At 35.8% G+C, this 20,000-nt stretch overlaps 1 protein-coding gene and 1 long non-coding RNA gene across 16 annotated transcripts in view; one reads left to right on the top strand and one right to left on the bottom strand.

Moving 5' to 3' along the window:
* The window catches only part of LOC106875410 (uncharacterized), a 113,011-nt gene extending 100,384 nt beyond the window's left edge, over window positions 1–12,627 (bottom strand). Inside the window, exon 1 of one of the 2 annotated variants that reach the window (XR_008266170.2) lies at window positions 11,563–12,627. This is a non-coding gene — a long non-coding RNA (uncharacterized LOC106875410). The remainder of the gene's footprint in view (window positions 1–11,562) is intronic. The other variant, XR_001410117.3, reaches the window with a different exon arrangement.
* The window catches only part of LOC106875408 (serine/threonine-protein kinase PAK 1), a 190,346-nt gene that overhangs the window by 117,770 nt on the left and 52,576 nt on the right, over window positions 1–20,000 (top strand). For 12 of the 14 annotated variants that reach the window (XM_014923521.3, XM_089337808.1, XM_014923522.3 and 9 more), the window contains one exon: window positions 5,235–5,320. In XM_014923521.3, coding sequence (XP_014779007.1) covers window positions 5,235–5,320 — 86 coding nt within the window. Of the gene's footprint in view, window positions 1–5,234; window positions 5,321–12,700; window positions 13,433–20,000 lie in introns of those variants that run through there. The other 2 variants (XM_089337812.1, XM_014923527.3) reach the window with 1 other exon arrangement.

Here is a 20,000-nt window from a genome sequence, read left to right as displayed (position 1 = left end):
CAGTCAAATGATTGAAACAAGTAAAAGAATAAAAGAACTTTAGAAAAACCATTTGAAACAAAAATTAATTAGGTAAATTGAGAACGTTACACATTAATTAACATTAAGTTCACATCTATCCAAGTTGCTTTGTCTATATTCTCTCACTTGTATGACTAACCAGTGATGTGTACAAGTTGCACTAGAAGAAACCCGTCATAAAGGGCTTGTTAGCCAAGTGGTTCTCTGTGTGTGTGTATGTGTGTGTGTGATTTAGCCATTGGTGGTGTTGGTAACCTCCCCTTCCACTGCCATAAAATGCTAACATAGCTTACTTGACAAAGTGATTCAGAGAATTATAATTTGTTTATAGCCTCAAGGATTTTAAAGAAGCTGCTATAAACCAGCATAAAATGGCTTGAAATTTCCTTATATATATATATATATCATCATCATCATCATCATCATCATCATCTTTGTCAGTGGTAGGGTTTTCTAGGCTAAATAAGATGCCAGAAACTATAAGAACAAACTCTGCTACTTGAGTAACTAGAACTTTTTTTGCTACTAAGTAAGCTATACAATTGATTACTCTACTTTATAATTAGTCTTGCTACATATATTCATCTTTACAAGGCTTCATCTTAAAAATGCTTATTCATAAAATTATCTACTACCTCCTCTCTCTCGTGTGGATTAAACTGGAGAAAATTGGTATATCTTTTTTTATTCCTGCTCTTTGTGTATCTTAACCCTTTTAATACCAACATACCTAAGATCTCCCATACTAAAGTGTTTTGTGTACAAATTAAAGTCTCAATCAAAATTTGATTTATGCATTGGCTTCTTCTGGTTTAAGGTTTATTTCTATCTATTCAAGTTTTTTTGTATATGAAGTAGACAAGCTGTTTCATTCAAAGCATCTCATCTACATATGTGTGCGTTGGGTGGCCTCTAGATCATATGGGAAAGGAAATACAACAGAAATATGCTAATGCTTAGGTAGACAGCAACAGAACTTCTATCCGATGTTGGTATTTATAATATATTAAAATACTAACCATATAGGTACTTTATCATGAGATTTCACTTTGTCAACACCAACATAATATGTACTGATTTATATCATTTTACTGATTAATTTGTCAGCAGGCAGTTTAGCTTAATGGTAAAGCACCCAGCTGGAGTCTTTGAAGGATATGGGTTCAAGTCTCATAGCTGGTTGCTGTCAAATTTTTCTGCTTTGTAAGGGTAATTTACCCAGTATTTCTGCTGTTCTAATGGCAATTCTGCATTAAAAAAAAAAAATCATCTAATTTATATCATTATATATATATATATATATACTCAAAATGCATTACTTCAACTTGGAATCTCTACCTATAAAACGGATGTAGTATCCTGGTTTTTTGTGTAATTTTTGCCACCCATGGTAACTATTAACATATTTACATTGTCAAAGGTTTTTTTAAACTGAGATAATATTAATATATACATAAACTAAAATATATATATATATATATATATATATATATATATATATAAAAGATGGCAGGCTGGCAGAGTCGTTAGCACACTGAGCAAAATACTTGGTGGCATTTCATCTGCCTTCGCATTCTGAGTTCAGATTCCACCAAGGTGGACTTTGCCTTCCATCTTTTCGGAGTCAATAGAATAAGTATCAGTTGAGTACTGAGGGTCAATGTGATTGACTTACCCCTCCTCCAAAATTGCTGGCCTTGTGCCAAAATTTTAAATCAATATCATCATCATCATCATTTAATGTCTATTGTCCGTGCTGACATGGTTACACCAGCATTATGTATGCCAATATGTAAAGCTACAGAGATACTTAACCACCAAAATGTTGATTATGTTAATAATTAATTAAAGCACATATGTAGTCTTATTCATTAGAAATATAGACAGGGAAAAGTCAATAAATATCCACCAAATTCAACTTATATGAAGTCTATAGATATGTCCTCACTAAATAACAATCATTTTTACATTTTGCAAAAAATACATTTGATTATCACCACACAAGAAGGCTGTTCTCTTGAAGATATTGAACTTCTTTATATTTCTGGTACAAAATTGACACACTGCTAGACCAGCTTGTCCTATTATAAGGGTACAAGGGTTGAATTACAAAGTACTGTATGGCATTCTTTATCAAATAGTCACAGTCACGCTGTGCCAGAAATCTCTTGTTCTTCATTAGTTTTGGTATATCTGCAATTTCGTTTTGTGTGTCTCTGCTATGAACATCAATGCGATCTAGTAGTCTTTGTTTTCTTAATAAGTGCAGAAGTCTCCAAAATATAACATCTGATATGTATATATGTATGTGTGTGTGTGTGTGTGTGTATTAGGGGTTCGCTCGCCTGCTTGCAGTATATCGAATGCAGCCTTGCATTGTCAACCAGCTAGAGGAGATATCCTCTTGGGGTTAAAAAGTCACTGTAAAGTCCATTAGAGCGGAACAGCCATGTTGAAGTGGCTATGAACATTACTTGCTATATATATATATATATATATATATATATATATATATATATATATATATATATGTATATATATATATAAAACTTGCTGTTCAGTATAATAGCAGAGGTCAGAGCCCTCCCCTGAGCAACAATCGCTGGGGATGGGTGGAATGTGTGACACTCATTCATCATCATTTTGATGTTCTTCTAGGTTATGGTTTAGACCAATGGTTCTCAACCCTTTTTTAGACTATGGACTCATGTGATTCCTATTTTATTCTACTGAACTCTCATAGCTGTTTGTTGTATATGGAAAAAAAAAAACTTCCTGTATTTTTATAATTAAATGTTATTAGGAATTTTATACAAAATGTGAAAATATTTTGTGTATTGTGGAAGTATAAGCAATTCATTGTGCATAAATTTTAATGACAAAATCTTGTATGGACCCCAGTTGAGAACCACTATTATAGACTGCTCCAGTTAACCACTTTACAGTAAAAAAAGGGGGGAGTGGGGGAGAAAAGAACACAGCAGATAATGTAGTCCCTGATACATGAAGACATGATGGTCATGGTTAGAACACCTTTGATCATTGTAATCAAACATAGTCAGACAAACCTGAACGAAACAGTAATTTTACACATGTCACTATGTACTTAAAAGAAGAGAAACACTTTATTATTAAAACAAGAATTCTTTTCAACATCTTTTTTAAACTCCTTATCTCCGTCACGACCACCACCTTTGAATTACAGTTACTACACCACTACTACTTTGGGGCCCTTCTGACAAAAATTATTACATAAAGTCCTCTTTTCTTTTTATTTTTCACCACTCATCCTGGCTCTGAAATCACACCTGTCATCTTAGAAAAAGAAGGATAAATTTGCTAATTTAATCTTAGATACATCTGGGTAAATGATGGGATGGTCATTTCAGAATGATTTTCATTGCAAAGTCTATTCAGTCAGGTTTTACATAGTACTGCACAAGTTATAGAAAGACAGCTAAATGTCAAAGTCATGCTGGTGAGGGCCAATAAAGCTGAAACATGTCCAGAGTTGTCCACCATATCATTAAGCATCAGACTCATTCCTCACTGTGCTCTATTTAATTAATTTTAATTCCAAATTGTATCTCTCTGCCTCTTTTGATTAGTATTGGTCATTTAGTTAATGACTCCCTTATCATTGATGACATTATTTTAATTTATTAGTGAGCTGACAATCATTGGCATGCCAGGCAAAATGCCCAGTGGCATTTCATCTGTCTTTACATTCTTAGTTCAAATCCTGCCAGGGTCAACTTTGCCTTTCATCCTTGGGAGTTGATCTAATCAACTTAGCCCTTCCTCCGAAATTGCTGGCCTTGTAACAACATTGATACCAATATTATTTATTTTTCTACATTTATGTTAATACCTACTTTACTACAGAAATTCAAGCCAATAAAGGAACCTTTATATGGTCCTCCATCTTCTTAGAAATAATGACAAAATCTCTCTCAAATCAGTCATTTTTTTTTAAAAAAAAGCAAGACACATTAAATAATGTAATCCTGTATATACTGTATCCGAATAAGAGGCTAGAGGTCATGGCTGGATTTTATTTGATCACAAGTCTTCTGGATCACAGCTGACTTAGGGCTGAATATAGACTCCCTACTCTTATCAATCTCTTCTTCCAAATCCTATGTTCATTGCTCAGTCTCACTCATAGTTTCACATCCAGCTCCCTATATCATTGTGGTACAATCGTTTTCATTGTCAAGAGAATAGAGATACAATCATATTAGAATGAAATTCTTTAGGGATCATCTCTGTGTGTTGTGTGAAATAACATATATGGGATTTTATTTATACATACCTACATACATACATACATACATTAAAAGAAAGTTCATGTATAGAAAAGAGAGGGGTGAGAAACACCTAGACAGAAGTGTAAAATGTTAGTGTGCTATTGTAAAAGTCCTTAAATATATCAACATGGTCTTCCTTTATAAGATGGCCAAATTCTAAAATGTCACAACCTTCTTGACATAATAAATTTAGTCCAATGTGTAATGATGCACTACTCTTTTTCTTTTCTTTTTCTTTTGTTGGGTGTCAGTAGGAGTTTGAGAATGACATCACTTGTTTCTCTTTATCTAATTTTCTTATCTCTGTCTCTTTTTCTCTCTCTCTCTCTCTCTCTCTCCTTGTCTCACCTCTCTCTCTCTCACACCCTCCCTCTCCTCTCGTCTTTCTCTCCCTTCTCTCACTCTCTCTCTCCTCTCCCCTTATCTCACTCCCCCTTCAAATCTTTCTCTCATTTAGTTTACTCTTTTTGTTTTCTTTTTTTTTTTTTACCTCAACTTTTCATTCTCTCGCTCTCTTTTCCTCCACTTATTTTCTCTCCTCTTTTCTTTACTGCTCTCATCTCTCTCCTCTTAATCTCTCTCTCTCTCTTTCTTTTTATCCTCCCCAGAGTCTGCCTTATTTTACACCATACAAATCACTCTATATCTCCCTTTCTAAGATATATATCTCCACTTAATAACTTGACTCACCTCACTTACATCAATCAGTCAAGTGCTCTATTACTCTACACATAATGATGTTCTTGTTGTTGTTGTTGTTGTTCCACCTCAACAAATTATAGCAACACAGCAACAACGATAACAGTAACATACTATAACAACATCAACATCACCACCACCACCACCACCAGCAGCAGCAGTAGTAGTAGCAACATTTTTGATGAACTTCTTATTCTTTTGCAGAGAGGTAAACATGCCATTGGAGAATAAACCCCTTCCAAAGGAACCTGACAGTAAAGAAGAGAAGAAGAAGATGAAAGTTCCAAAAGGTAAAGTTCTTTCTCCGTATCTTTCTGTCAGATAGCATCATCTCTCTCACCTTGTAAACATCTGCTGGCAGACGCACAAACAAGCATATAAGAAAACAGAGACGTACGTCTTTATCTGTTTTATTTGTTTTATCTATAAGTAGGAGCTATGCTCATGGATTTTGCGGGCCCTTCGAGAATGGCGGGTTTAGTGCAAGTTAATCTGTTAACTTTCAGACTTCTCTCTCAAATGTACTACTTATTTATTCACTTTGTTTTGAATTAATCCTGCATTGCTTTGCTGCTCAGATTTTGATGATGTGATTACTTATTTTTAGGATAACATTGTGATGTAGGTGTGAAAGGCCTGATCTAGCTGATTTGAACATAAAACAAGTAGAATATTTTGACCAGATATGGCTGGTTTAAATGTTAAAGGGTTAATGTTTCTTTTGAAGAGTTGTAATTTAATAGCTGCCGATAAAACAGGAGCCAGAAGGAATTATTAAATAATGAGGTAGACAGTATGGGTAGGCAAGGGGAATGGTAGAAGAAGAGGTCATCTGTGAAGGGCGTAGTCCTTTGTGGTTAGGGTAGAAAGGAAAGAAGGAAGAAACAGCATGTCTGGCTGGGTCAGAGATTGGAGTGTGTTGCTAAGAGACTTCATGCAAGTCATTTGGATGGTTTATTTTTATTTATCTTTTATTTCCTTTTACTTAATTCAGTTATTGGACAGTGGCCATGCTGGGGCACCTCATGGCCGCTGGCAGGTTTGTTTGAACAAATCTATCCCTGTACTTTTTTTTTTAAATCTAGTACTTATTTTCTTGATCTTTTTTGCTGAAAATTGCTGTGTTGTAGGGATGTAAATGAACCTACACAGATTGTCAAGCAGTGGGGAGGACAAAGACATGCACACACACACACACACACACACACACACACATGCATACACACGATGGGTTTCTATACAGTTTCCATTGACCAAATTTACTCACAAGGCATTGGTCACCCAAGGCTATATAGTAGAAGACACTTAAGGTGCCATACTGTGGGATTGAACCCAAAACTGTGTGGTTGCAAAGCAAGCTTCGCAACCACACAGCCATAACTGCACCTATTTATTTATTTATTCATTTATTTATTTATGTTTCATGTTTGAGATGTCTTGTGTGGGTGCTGCAGTGGTAGTATTCCAGATATGGAAATAGTACCACTTCCTTGTGGGACTCATCTGAGCTTTGTAAAAGGTTAGTGGTTGTGTAGTTGTTAGGAGCTGAAGCAATTTTCTGGTCCTGAAGATGATGGCCATGTTTGTAACACACAACCTTTGACAGACATGAAACCTTACAGGCAGGCAGACATCCAGAGATATCTTTAGGTAGACAGAAGTGGTTTATATAGAGATTGTTTCCTGGTTTTTCACACTGATAACTGATATGATACTTCAATATAAAATGGTTTTCATATGTTCAACTATCTTTTTGTTGTTGTTCTATTTTAAGCTGAATAATAATAATAATAATAATAATAATAATGATTGGTGATGATGATATCACATGAGCCTAAGGAAAAGGTAAAAAATAATACAAAAGAAAGATAACCAAAATCCAATATTCAATGAATAATGACAAGCTGAACACTAGATATTGATATTTATAAATTATACTTATAAAGTACACATGCATGTGTGTGTGTGTGTGTGTGTGTGTTATATGACTATATAAAATATACACTGTGAATGTAAGCATAAAACTTAGGGTGTTCATGCCTGTCCCAAGTGTATTATCATTATAACAATCACAAGACTTGGATCTTTGTATAAAAGTGAAGTTGAATTTTAATGCTTTTTTCACTTGGAAAATTCATTCAAACCGGTGAGGTTTTGCTTGTGAAGAATGAAATCAGCATATGTTGTAATTACTCTACCCCATAACCAGGTCCCATCTCAGACAAATGGCCAAAGGCTGTTTATTGTTAAAAATGTCAATAGACTTTGTACTTTTAGTTCTGATTCAGAAAGCAGTCTCTCACTATTACTTAATATTTTTCTGTAATTCATGTGATGTCTCATTTTTCTTCCTTTGTTTTCATCTCATAGAATAGATTTTTGTGCGCGTGCGTGTGTGTGTGTGTGTGTGTGTGTGTGTGTGCGTGTGTGCGCGCGTGCGCGCGCAGAAATATTTATAGACACAAGCATGGATTGTGTGGTCAAGGAGTTTGTTTTCCAACCAAGTGGTTTCAGGTTCAAACCCACTGTAAAGCACCTTGGACAAGTGTTGTGTACTATAGACCCAGGCCACCCAATGCCTTGTGAGTGGATTTGATAGATGGAAACTGTGTGGAGGCCTGTTGTATCTTTTTCTACTCTAGGCACAAGGCCCAAAATTTTGGGGGAGGCGGCCAGTCGATTAGATCGAGCCCAGTACACAACTGGTACTTAATTTACCAACCCCCAAAAGGATGAAAGGCAAAGTCGACCTCAGCGGAATTTGAACTCAGAACATAAAGACTGATGAAATACCGCTAAGCATTTCACCTGGTGTGCTAACGTTTCTGCCAGTACTCTGCCTTTGAGGCTTGTTATATTTGCGTGTGTGTGTGTGTTTGTCTTTCCAGCATTTAATAGCCTGTGTTGGTTTCTTTGCATCCCCATAACTTAGCACTTCTGCAAAAGAGACCGACAGAATAATTGCCACACTCTTTAAGCATGGCCGCAATCCAATAATTGAAATTAGTAAAAAAAAGATTTTTTTAATTGTTCAATGTAAAGCATAGGATGGGAGTTCAAGCCCAGTTGCACTGATCCAACATAAAGCTATTGAAACATGCATCTACAAATGATGGAGGAAAAAAAAAACAATGATATAGAAAGCTTAATTAGGTTTCCTCATTACATTATGATTCATATAATTAGATTAATATAGATGATGGAATAGAAAAATATAATACCCTTACATAAATACAATGCAGAATAATAAATTTTTTATGGATTTGAAATTTTGTCTTCTGAACACAAAAAAAAAAAAAAAAAAGAATTATTTCTGGGAGGAAGGAAAATCACATGTCACATGAATGATATTAAAAGCACTCTAATAAAATGGAGTTTCTTTCCAGGAATAACAATGCTTCTGTAAAACATGAATGAATGACCTGCATGCTTTGCTTCTAATAATTAATCTACTTTGTCACAAAACTGTATAACTGTGAACTAACAAGGGTGCTTCTACATAGTCACTTGGCCTGCTAAATATAACAGCTGAATACCCCTCAAATTATACCCTGCCAACCTGGAAAAGAAGAAAAAAGGATTGGGAGGACAGGCACCTTAGATAATGTAGTCCTTTCCCCGCAAAAGCGTGGATAGTTCTAGTTAGAGCAACCTTGGTCATAGTCTGCTTGGATAAGGGTTCGCTTGAAGCTAAACAACTGCAACAAATTTATTATTTATTAATCATAAAAATAATGTTTTCTAACATATTTAGTGCAAATTTGTGGGAAGGTATCATTAATTAAATTAACTTCTGCTGGTTGTTATCGTTTAACTCCAGGCCAGACCTGATCCAGCAGACCTGTGACCAAAGAAATTCAAAATTCCCAATTTTTTTCATACTTAATTCAATCTATCCTTCTTATTTAAAACAGTATGGTGTAATTTGAGAGAAATTTGACTACTATTTCCAGCAGGTGATTTAACTCTCTCCATTGTCTTAAGTGTTTCCATTAGCATTTGATGGGACAAATATTTTTTTATACAAATCACATGATATTTACTTCATGCAGTTTAAAAATTATCTTTATCATCACTTTGCCTTTCAAATATTGCGTTGGGGATCTACTTAGCAACAACTGTTACCATAGTTACAATACAGCATTAGAAAACAAATATTGTTTGCGTGTGCATATAATAAGAGTGGATTTAAAGTGTGGCATTAGAAAGGGCATCCAACTATGAAACATTCACAAAGTCCAGTCCAAGCCATAACAGCATAGAAAGTCGTTAGGTATTTCATCATCATCATTAACATCATAATGATGTAGCCACCAGTTGTTGTTTAGCTCTACGTCAAACTTGATCCAGCTGACCAAAAATGCTCCATGTGTAACCATCTATTTTATATTTAGATTTAGTATATCTTAGTCTGGTCTGTATGGATAAGACTATACTTTACTGAGGAGGTCTGAAAAGACTGAAACATGTCTGAATTATACTTTCCAAAGATCCAGACCCACTGTCTACAAAATACCCTATTCCCTTTTTTAACCAATTTGGGTTTTAGAGTTGCTTCCCTTACCTTTGAGAAACAAATTATCACTGAAGCTAATGATTTTCCATTACAATTAATTAATAATTTTGCAAGAACATACATTAAATATACTAACCTCCATTTAAGTATAGAAACTCTAGCATTACAATATGTAATGTATTTCCTCACTTCTTTCCTTTGTTTTTTTTTTAATAGCTGAGTGTAATTTGAGGGAGATTTAGCTCTTATTTGTAACTAATCCCAAGCTTACTTTTGGCCCATACATAGAAGGGATGTATGTGAGGGGATGGTTTCTGTTGATTTGAGTTACTTCCCCCTGGTCACACATCTTCACCAAGTTCACTATGAGAGGATGGAGTCAGGATTATTTTTGCTAATTGCAGTATTTGTATGTTTTTTTATAGTCATTCAAGATTAAGCAAATCTCTGGACAATCCAACTAGGACTATCGTGTCTTTTTGTATATTTAGGCTAAATTAGTCAATGTATTGTCTTGTTTTTAAGAAAAGTTGTAATTTGAGGGGATTTGGTTGCTATTACTAGCAAATTGAACAGCTAAACACATTGGTCCAGATATTTGTTACATTTGTTCTTGCAAGTATTTTTATAATAAACCAACATAGGACACAGATGTGGCTGTGTGGTAAGGAGCTTGCTTCTCAACCACAAGGTTCTGGGCTCAGTTCCACTGTGTGGCACTTTGAGTAAGTTTCTTTTATAGCCTCAGGCCAACCAAAGCCTTGTGAGTGGGTTAGGGTTAGGGTAGAAAATCTGCCTCATTGAATTTTGTCTGACCCATGCAAGCAAGGAAAGTAGGCATTAAAACAATGATGATGATGTAACCGGTAGTCCAACCTGTATTTATGTGTTTCCATTATATCTGTGTATGTGTGCGTCTGTCTGATTCAAGTATATATCTGTCATGTGGTTTATTATGTAACTCAATCTTACAATGAATTTTATCCTTGTATAGATTCCATCCCCTCATTAACCACCCATCTCCTGTTCCCTAATTTTTGGTCCTTATGTTTCTAGTTTGAAAGTAATTATTAAAGTTCATAAAATCTCACTAGGCTAGATTTCTCTCTCACATCTTAGCTCTGCCATCTTCATCAGTACCTGTGCTGACTCACTGCTACAGTTAGTGCAGACCTACACACACACACACACACATGCACACACATACACAAACATCTTGAAAAATTAGAAATAAAATCTATATTTATATACTGTTTTACAATGAAACAAAATTTAATAAGAATAGTAGACCAGTTGGACATGCGAAGGGCACAGTTTGTCGCTGTAGTAAGCCTTAACAATTATGGAAGAGCAGTAGTTATTGCACTCTGACCAAGTCCACCTTATCTGCCTTTGCTGTAGCCACCAGAAACATTTACTGGCATACAGAAATAGGCTGCAGAGAGGGAGATGGTATTACAAATCTAAGTTGTCACACTACACTGTTTGATTCATCACCACATATCGAAGTGTGCAGCATGATCTTCAGCTAGGGAGAGGCTTGGTATACCTGGCAAGAGCAATCTCTGTGTCACACCCTGTTATTTGGTTAACTATTTGCACATTGTAGGACTAGCTATTGGACCAGAGCTGTTCTGTAGCTGTGCTTATACACACACACACACACACACACACACCTCTATAAAGAGTATAATGGCCACATATAATTTCATGGAAGGCTGCAAACAAATGACACCGCATATGTGTACATGCATACATATGCATGAAATTTCAGAAATAAAATATAAAATCTCACACATGCAAACATACTCTCATGCACATCTCTCTCTCTATCTCTCTCTCTCTCTCTCTCTCTCTCTCTTTGAGTGTCTGTCTCTCTTTTACTCATTCTCTCTCCCACACACTTACAGAAATGCACTATACAATCAACAGAACAAGTTGCAGTATATTAAGTGGTTGCTCAAGCACGGCCAGAGATCACAACAGTTTGAATGAAGGGTACTTATTGTAACTTACCTTCTTAGATTTATGTTCTCATTCTTTCTTGTACCTGTATACCACTATGCGAGATTGGAATTGAAACTGCTACACTGGTGTGTGTGTGTCTCTCTCTTTCTCACTTTTTTTGTTGTCAGTATTAAAGAATTGTCTCAAAGGAAAACTCGACTTCTTTCCTGCTTCACACATTGTGTTTAAGGTGTGTGCAGACGTAGCCATGTGGTAGGACGGTTGCTTCACAACAGTGAGGCTCTGGGCTTGAGCACATTTCGTTGTACCTGATCCAGTGTCTTCTGTTAGTAGAGAAAACAGTGCGTAAGCCCATTGTGTGTGTGTGCGTGTAAGCCCATTGTGTGTGTGTGTGACTTAGCTGCTCGACAACTATAGATCAATAATATTGAGTACCAGACTGAGGTAAGTACTGGGGCTGGTATAACTGACTGAAACAATTGAAAAAAGTGCCCCAGTATGGTCACGGTTCAATGGATGAAACCAGTAAAAGATTATAAAGGAAATAATGTGCATGTATGTATATACACATAAAAACACCTACATATATATTAAACAATGTTTGAACTAAGTTGTGTGTGTGTGGTGAAAGAGAGACACAATGAAAATGCTAAACAGTATTCATTTGGACAGATGTGAAAAGCTAATGGAATTTTTTTTCTGCTACAACACCTAAATAATTTGTTGTTATTATTATTGTTATCATCATGATAATAATAATAATAATTATTATTATTATTATATTCAGTTTCATAGTTTAGACATGAATAGATTCCTGGGAGCCATCTTTTGTCAGCTCTGTTATGTAGAATGTAGCAAAGCATTCACCACACACACACACACACACACACACACACATACTCTGACCAGTTTCTGATTACCACTCCCCATCCTCCATTGCTGACCTCCCCACTTTTTTCTCTCCGCACACACATGCAAACTCTCACTCTCTCTCTTTCTCTCTCCCTCTCTCTCTCTCTCTCTCTCTCTTAGTTCTAGCAACGTTATGCTGTGTATTATTATTGACTTGAGCTGCTGCAACAGGTCTGACCTTACTCTAGTACCACTGTGGCCTTCTATGGGATGTGACTCATGAAGCTACTTGGCAGTGTGTGGTAGTGCGTTAGTGTAAGCTTGTTATAATTTCTCTTGACCAGTAAACCACTCTGCTAGCTTCTACTCTGTCGTTTTACTAAGACACACAAAACAAAAAACTCAAACCACAGCTTCTCGTCTCCACCTCTCTCCTCTCACTTACACTCACTCACACACACACACACATTCACACACACCCTCCATTCAGCCTGTTAACGGATTGTGGTGTCGTCCAGCTTCCAAAGTTTGTCTTTGCTGGGTTTTTTTTGTCAGTTACGAAAATTTTGGATCAAGTTTCTATTGGATGGTTTTGTCGTCTTCTGTCTTGTTCACTAAACAATTGGCATTGTCCATGGCAGTTTTAGCGAAGACTTTCTGAACTTGTGTGCACAGTTCTTCCCTATTGTCTGCTGTTGACAACTGTAGCAGCATCAACAACAGCAGCAGCAGCAGTTACTATATTAAAACATGTTTTCCTCTTGTTTCACTTCCATCCTATTGGCACGGATAGCATACAACTAACCACCACCACCACCACCACCACTGTTACAACTATCATCATCATCATCATCGGCAGTAACAACAGTTGCCGGTATTATAGCCACTGCTGTTGTTATTGTTATTTCTCTGTAGTTCAAGTGTCTTCACAATCAACCAGCATCATCAGCTGACAATTATGACTTAGTAACGCACTGACAACAATTTACTCAGCTCTATTACACTTTCTTCTCTCAAGCACATTACTTGGTCATGCCTGGAAATTTCACCTTTCGAAGGAGAAGTGGTAAGTTGTTTACTCAAACTTTCTTTAGCCAAAACCCTCTCACGTAATTTGTTCTATTTTTCTTTCTTGTTTTATTTTTACTTTTAAATATCAACTCAGAAAGACTTATTTCTCTGTCGTGTTTTGGGATTTTAAAAAAGGCCAAAAATTATTGTCACTCCTTGTTTGATGTTGGTTAGTGTTTTTTCTACAGTAAAGTGAATTTGTTTCTTGAATTAAGTAGGTGTGTGTGTGAGAGAGAGAGAGAGAGGTGGAGTATTGTTTTATTACAGTGACCATCAGTTTTTTGGCCCTTTATAAAGGTAATTTTTTTTCTCTCTATTTTCTAACTTGTTCTGTTTCACACATTAAGTCACCTACTCTGTTGTTGCGGTTGAGGAAGGGATCTCACCCCACATTCAACAGGTTGTCAACAGCAATTATTATAAGCTTCTTGATTGGTGGTAACATCTCAGCATGGGGAGCAAAAAACTAAGTATATTTTCCTTCTGATTTTTTTTTTTTCCTTGCACCACCCCACTTCATTATCCTGATTCATTAACAGCAGATTTTCCCATTTAATTATATTTTACTTACATTTACAACAATCAGACAGAATTTTACACCAAATTAAACCCCAGTCTCCAATTACAGCTGTTCCATTTTAATTCTTTCTTCCAATTTGGATGTTTGAAATGCTTCAGCATGTCACTTCTCCCACTGCTAACTCTCTGCTCTCTGTAAAACATATGTATACAAGTAATATGCGACATGATAAACTTTGAGATAAGGAGGGGTTGTCTGCTCTTGTTTCACTGTTTAAAAACTTTTAGAGAATTTGGTACAGGACGGTGGTGGTGGTGTTGTTGGAGTATTTTGTTTTGAATTCTAGAGGGTTTTTTTTTTGTTTTATTTTAATCTTCTATGGTTCTTTTCAACATTCATATTCAATAATAATTACAATTTTTCTGTATTTGCTATATTTTTTATAATATTCCCAAGATATTTTCCTGTTTGTCAATGTGGAAGCCGCCTTAGCTGTTCACCTTGTTCAAAAGAGCAGCCAAATCTCAAATCACACCCTCTGGTTTTTGGAATGTCTTTGATCATAAATCTAATCAAAGTTGTAAAGGGTTTACCCAGTAGCATTTAAATTACTCTGTCAAATGCAATGCTTATGTATTCACATTTTTCAAAATTAATTATGCATTAATTTATAACTTTGAGATTTTGATGATGTGAATGTTTATCTTCAGAATAATGTTGTAGGGTAGGTGCAAGAAGCTGAATCTGGCTGGTTTGAACATAAAACTGGTAACATATTTGAACAGGATATGACTGGTATAAAATGCTAGAGTTAAATCCCACTGAATGTTAACTTTGCCTTTCATCCCTCCAAGCTCAATAAAATAAAATACATGTGAAGTACTAGGATTGATGTAAATGACCAGCCCCTTCTCCTCAAAATTGCTGGCCTTATGCTTTAATTATTATTATTATTATTATGTTATTATGCTAAATGGCTAAATAACAACAACTCTTTAGTAATGTTAAAGAATTTCCTAATTTATTCTAGAGATCTAATCTCAGGATGCTGGACCACACAAAGGAAATGACGAAGGCCTATGTTGAGTTGGAGAGGTGCTAATTTGAAACTGGTCTCTCCAACCCATGTTAGTTTGGAAAGGTCGACATAAAAAATGGCTATGACATTGTTGATGATTCAGTAGCCATCATGCTTTGTGTGTGATTCCTCCCACCCAAGCATAACTACCTCCTCCTCATATTTCATGTAATGTTATAATGACCATCTATTGTTTCTTTTACGCTATACAATGTCATCATCAACATCATCATCATCATCATCATCATCATCATCATCATCATCACCACCCCACTGTTTAGATATTAACTATTGTGTTTATTACTAGTTGCTGCTGCTGCTATTACTTTTACCACCACCATCACCACTTCACTATTCACTCATTCTCAATGTTCATATATAAAGAATCAGAGTAACAAGATCTATTTGTGTCCTCAGTCTACCCTGCAATATTTATTCAGTCTGCCTATATACCCTCCAACCCTTCATCTTCCCTAACTATGTCTCTTCCACTCCTCTACCTCAGTCTTACCATCTACCCATCTGTGCACATCATCCATCATCTACCTTAGCTTTGCTTTCCTCTCATCTACCTGCGTTCTACCCTTCATTCATCATCTTCTCTCAGCTGTGCTTACCATCCACTTCAATTCTTGCTTCAATTGAGGTGTTTTTATTTGTTTGACCATAAACAATATAAAAATAGTTTAGTTCAAGAGGTCACTAGTTGTATCTACATTATATAGTGTGCATCAGGAAGTTACAAGCTACACAGCATAGGTCCAGGGGTCACAAGCTGTTCAGTGTATTACAGACCATTAGTCCAGGGGTCACAATATAACAGTGTGCTATATAGTGTAGGTTCAGGGGTCACTAGCTATGCAGTGCATTATATAGTTTATGTCCAATCTCACAGTACCTGATGCTAACAAATGCAGCCAGAATAGTCAGTAAGATGATACAGGTCAAGTTTCATCATATGAGACATTTAGTAACAGACCATTGTAAGTGCCACAACTTAAAAACTGAGAAAAACGCAGTCAAAGTTTTGCGACTTTCAGAATGCGATATCTCAGCAAGGAATGAAGTTAGAAAGCTGGTTTTGGTCTTAAAATGACCATGAAGATCTTGTATAATCATTCCACCTATATAAAATTATTTATTTGTATAAGCATCTGAAAGATGACACCTTGATTGCGTCTTTCTCATTTTGTAGAATATACCAGTACTACGAAACAGTGTATTGCATTGCATATTTTAGCCAAAATACCTACAAAAAAACATACAAAGGTCCCACCAAAGGTATTGTTTGTGTTTTAATATAGCAAAATAAGTATCTTTAAGAGGTTAGTAAGATAATAGCCCATTATTATTATGATGGTAACGAGGACTATTAGAAAATGAGCCATAACACCTCGAAATCCGATACAGGGACCACAGCAAAGTTATTGATTGAGCACGTGTGCTTACGATGGTTTGTTACTAAACTCTCTGGTCTGAGTTTGGGTGAGCGAGCATTGTGTCAATAGCGTTGAGGTACAATTTTTTTCAGCCGGATTTTCAACCTTATTGCAAGCCTCACCAGTTCTTCCTCCCAACTTTTTCGGATTCGAGACATCAAGACAAAGAAAATGATATACTAACCTCAAAAATGGCTGCGGTGGTGCTTGCGACACTCTGTTACTAAACACCTTGTATATTCTCTGTAATTATCCCTCATCATTTTGGGGATTGTCTTTGTTTTAGAGTCTAAATTTTTCTTCACCTTATGTTAATGATGGTCAAATATTAGCAGGGGTGGAGGGTGATGTATCTGCTACAGTTGATTAGACCAATAGCTACCATATTTTTTTACAGTGCCAACTCTTACTTTCTCAAAAGTTACATTGACCATAATTCAGTAAAATTATGTTCCTATGGATTAGTGAAGGAAGCTTCTACATGTTTCCTCAAAAGGGTTGTAGTTAGAGCAGTATTTGATACCTCAGCCTTATCTGTAAAAGGAATGGTGTTATCAATGACACAGAAAGCAAGCATTTTCTGTGTTGAGTGAAGATCCAATGTAATCTGAAAAAGTAATCCAATTGTATCCAAGATGTAAGGTACTCAAAGAATTAAGCTACTCCAATGAAATGGTTGGATAAACATGGAAGGTCTGTGTGGGCACGCTGTAATAAAGCAAAAAGTAAATGCAAAAAATAAAAGCAAGAAAAGTGCAAGAGACCTTCACAGTCACTGTTTATTATTTTGATAATCAAGAATGGAAAGAGAAAAAGGTATTGTATTTTGAACAGAGTCCTTCAGAGCCTAGAGAAAAGTTAAGAATCTTATAAGAGAAGAAAAGGAGATAAAAAAGAGGAGAGAGCCACAAAAAACACACATGGGATTGATTCACATCCCATGTGGTGAGAGGTTGAACGTGTGAACTGATCCCATGTGCATTTTTGTGACTCTCTTCTCTTTTTATCTCGGTTCTTTTCCCAGTTTCTCCTGGCCTTTTCTTTCGTATCTGAAGGAGAACTATGTCCAAAACAATACCTCTTCCCATTTTTCCTTGAGCATCAGATTAATAATATTAATAATGAACGACTTATGTACTTTTTTTCTCCTGAAAATTGTAACAGCTCCTCGAGGAATTGGGAAAATACTTACATTTCATTACAGTGTTTTGTTCTGAAAATACATCGGCCTTTTGCTGTAATAGACTAGCAACCCAATAATCTTTTCCAAGTTCTTTTTTAGTAGTAGGAATTTTAAGGTATTTATGTGAACGCAGCCACTGAGGATTAGAAATTCAATGAGCTTAAATCCAAAAATGCATTTTTTTTGCTATATAGAATTATATTTAGATAGTTAGTACATGACAGAAACACCTTTAGATTTCTGCCAAGATATCTTTCTTAGATTTACTTTACGCAATGATGTCATCTAAATACAAGTAGGTAGATTTAAGGTCAGTCAGTGAGATACTTTGACTCACCACTCATTGAAATCATATGACAGCATTTGTAAGGCCAAATGGGAATTTTATGTTCTGAAACAGTTGTCCTAAAGGCTTACAAAAAAGTGTAAGGATGGTCTTTAATTGCCAGTGGCAGTTGATGGTAGACTTGCTTAATGTTAACCTTGCTAAAATATGAACGATGCGATTCAGTATGTATTAACTTAGCAATAATAGGCACTGCAAAAGTATTAGAGAAGGGTATGAGTGTTGATGGTGGTCAAGAAATCAGTGGTGAGATGTTATTTGTGGATTAAATTTTTTTTACTGTGTCTTGAGCTCTCCACAGTGACTTACTGAGTTCAATAAGTCCTTCTTTGATTAATTTCATTGAAGACCCATTCAAGTTGTTACAATCAGTTTTGCATTTGGAGTTAAATTAGTAAAAAATATATGACAACATAAGAGGGACTTCAGAGCCATTAAATTTAAATACAACAGAAGAATGCTGTGACATGAAGCTCTCAGTAATTAATCTCAGAAGTGCATATCTACTATCAACTTCTTATTCTCATAATTTTGGAACTAAGCTGTGTAGATACTATCCCAGTGTTACCTCTGAGTGGTTTAATGGCCAAACCAATACCTGAGAAAAATTAACCTTTTATCTCACACTTGTGATGTATGGCATTTTGAACTGAACATTTCTTGTGGTCATGTCTACTGTGTTGCGAGCATTTGAGCCAAGTTGCTGATTTGAGGATACTTTTCTCCTTTATACTTGTCTTCGAGATCCAGTGAAGGGTCATAGGCACTGCCTTCCCTCCTGATTAAAAGATATTACACACACAAAATGATTTTTAAAAAATCCTTGGACATAGTTACAGATTTAGGTTCCTGTTTAGAATCCTCTGTAATAACTGTAGTATTTACAAAGATGACCTGATTGTAAATTCTGGCATTCATTAGGTGCAGGCATGGCTGTTTGCTTCCCAACCATGTGGCTTTGGGATTCAGTCCCACTGTGTGGCATCTTGGTCCTCTATTATAAGCTCAGATCAACCAAAGCCTTGTGAGTGGATTTGGTAGACAGAAATCGAAAGAAACCTGTGTTTGTTTGTGTGTGTGTGTGTGTGTGTGTTTGAATCCTTGTCTGGACATTACATAATGGTTGTAAACAAAAATCACCATCATACAAGGATATTGTTTGTTTCCAGTCCTCCATGAAAAATATGTTTAGTCATAGTGAAATATTACCTTACTTGGAAACAGGTATGGGTTGGTGACATCCAGATGAAGAAAATCTGTCTTAAATTCTGTCTGACCCATGCAAGCATGGAAAAGTAGACATTGAATTATAATGATGTACGAAGGTAGGCTGAAAAGTTCATAGGTTGACTATGAAGGATGATGCTATAGCTGTGACATCACGAATGCATTAATTTCACCTCTTATTAATAACTGCATTAGTTCTTTCCAGGTAAACTGATATCTGACTGTTCAAAGAAGACTTCACAAGTAATTAGAAGCAACTGCCTTTGAAAATGAACAAAATTTAGCATTGTGGTATTATCAAGTACATGCAGAAAAAGAGTTTAGTCCCTAACAATCTTCATACTGATATGGTTGCTACATTAGGAGATGAAGCTCCAGCCTTATCAGCAATGCGAAAGTGGGCAGCTGAATTTAGGAGGGGAAGGAAAAGCCTTGAAGATGATTCAAGGTCTTGACGTCCTCTAACTGCCACCACGAAGGAAAACATTGATCGTGTTCTTACTGCTGCAGTTATTGAGTCCTAGAAGTAATCCTGTGATCAAGCAGTCCTCTGATCAAAGGTGTCTAGCCATAGCTACCTTGTCCTTTATTCAAATAAACTGTATCTAGAACTACATTACCTTGCTATGGTGTTATGAAAATCCTCATGTTTTTTTTTTTTCACTCTTGTACTGTGTTTAACAATAAATGTTGAAGTTATAGCTTTTTTTAGTGTGGAATATTTCATGAATAGAGAAGATTAAATGTTAACTGAAAGCCACCAGATTGAA

This window comes from Octopus bimaculoides, chromosome 19 (assembly GCF_046866305.1).
Source record: "Octopus bimaculoides isolate indiv1 chromosome 19, ASM4686630v1, whole genome shotgun sequence".
Classification (NCBI taxonomy): domain Eukaryota; kingdom Metazoa; phylum Mollusca; class Cephalopoda; order Octopoda; family Octopodidae; genus Octopus; species Octopus bimaculoides.
The sequence above is the reverse complement of the archived record's forward strand: the minus strand, read 5'-3'. Positions and strand labels throughout refer to the sequence as shown.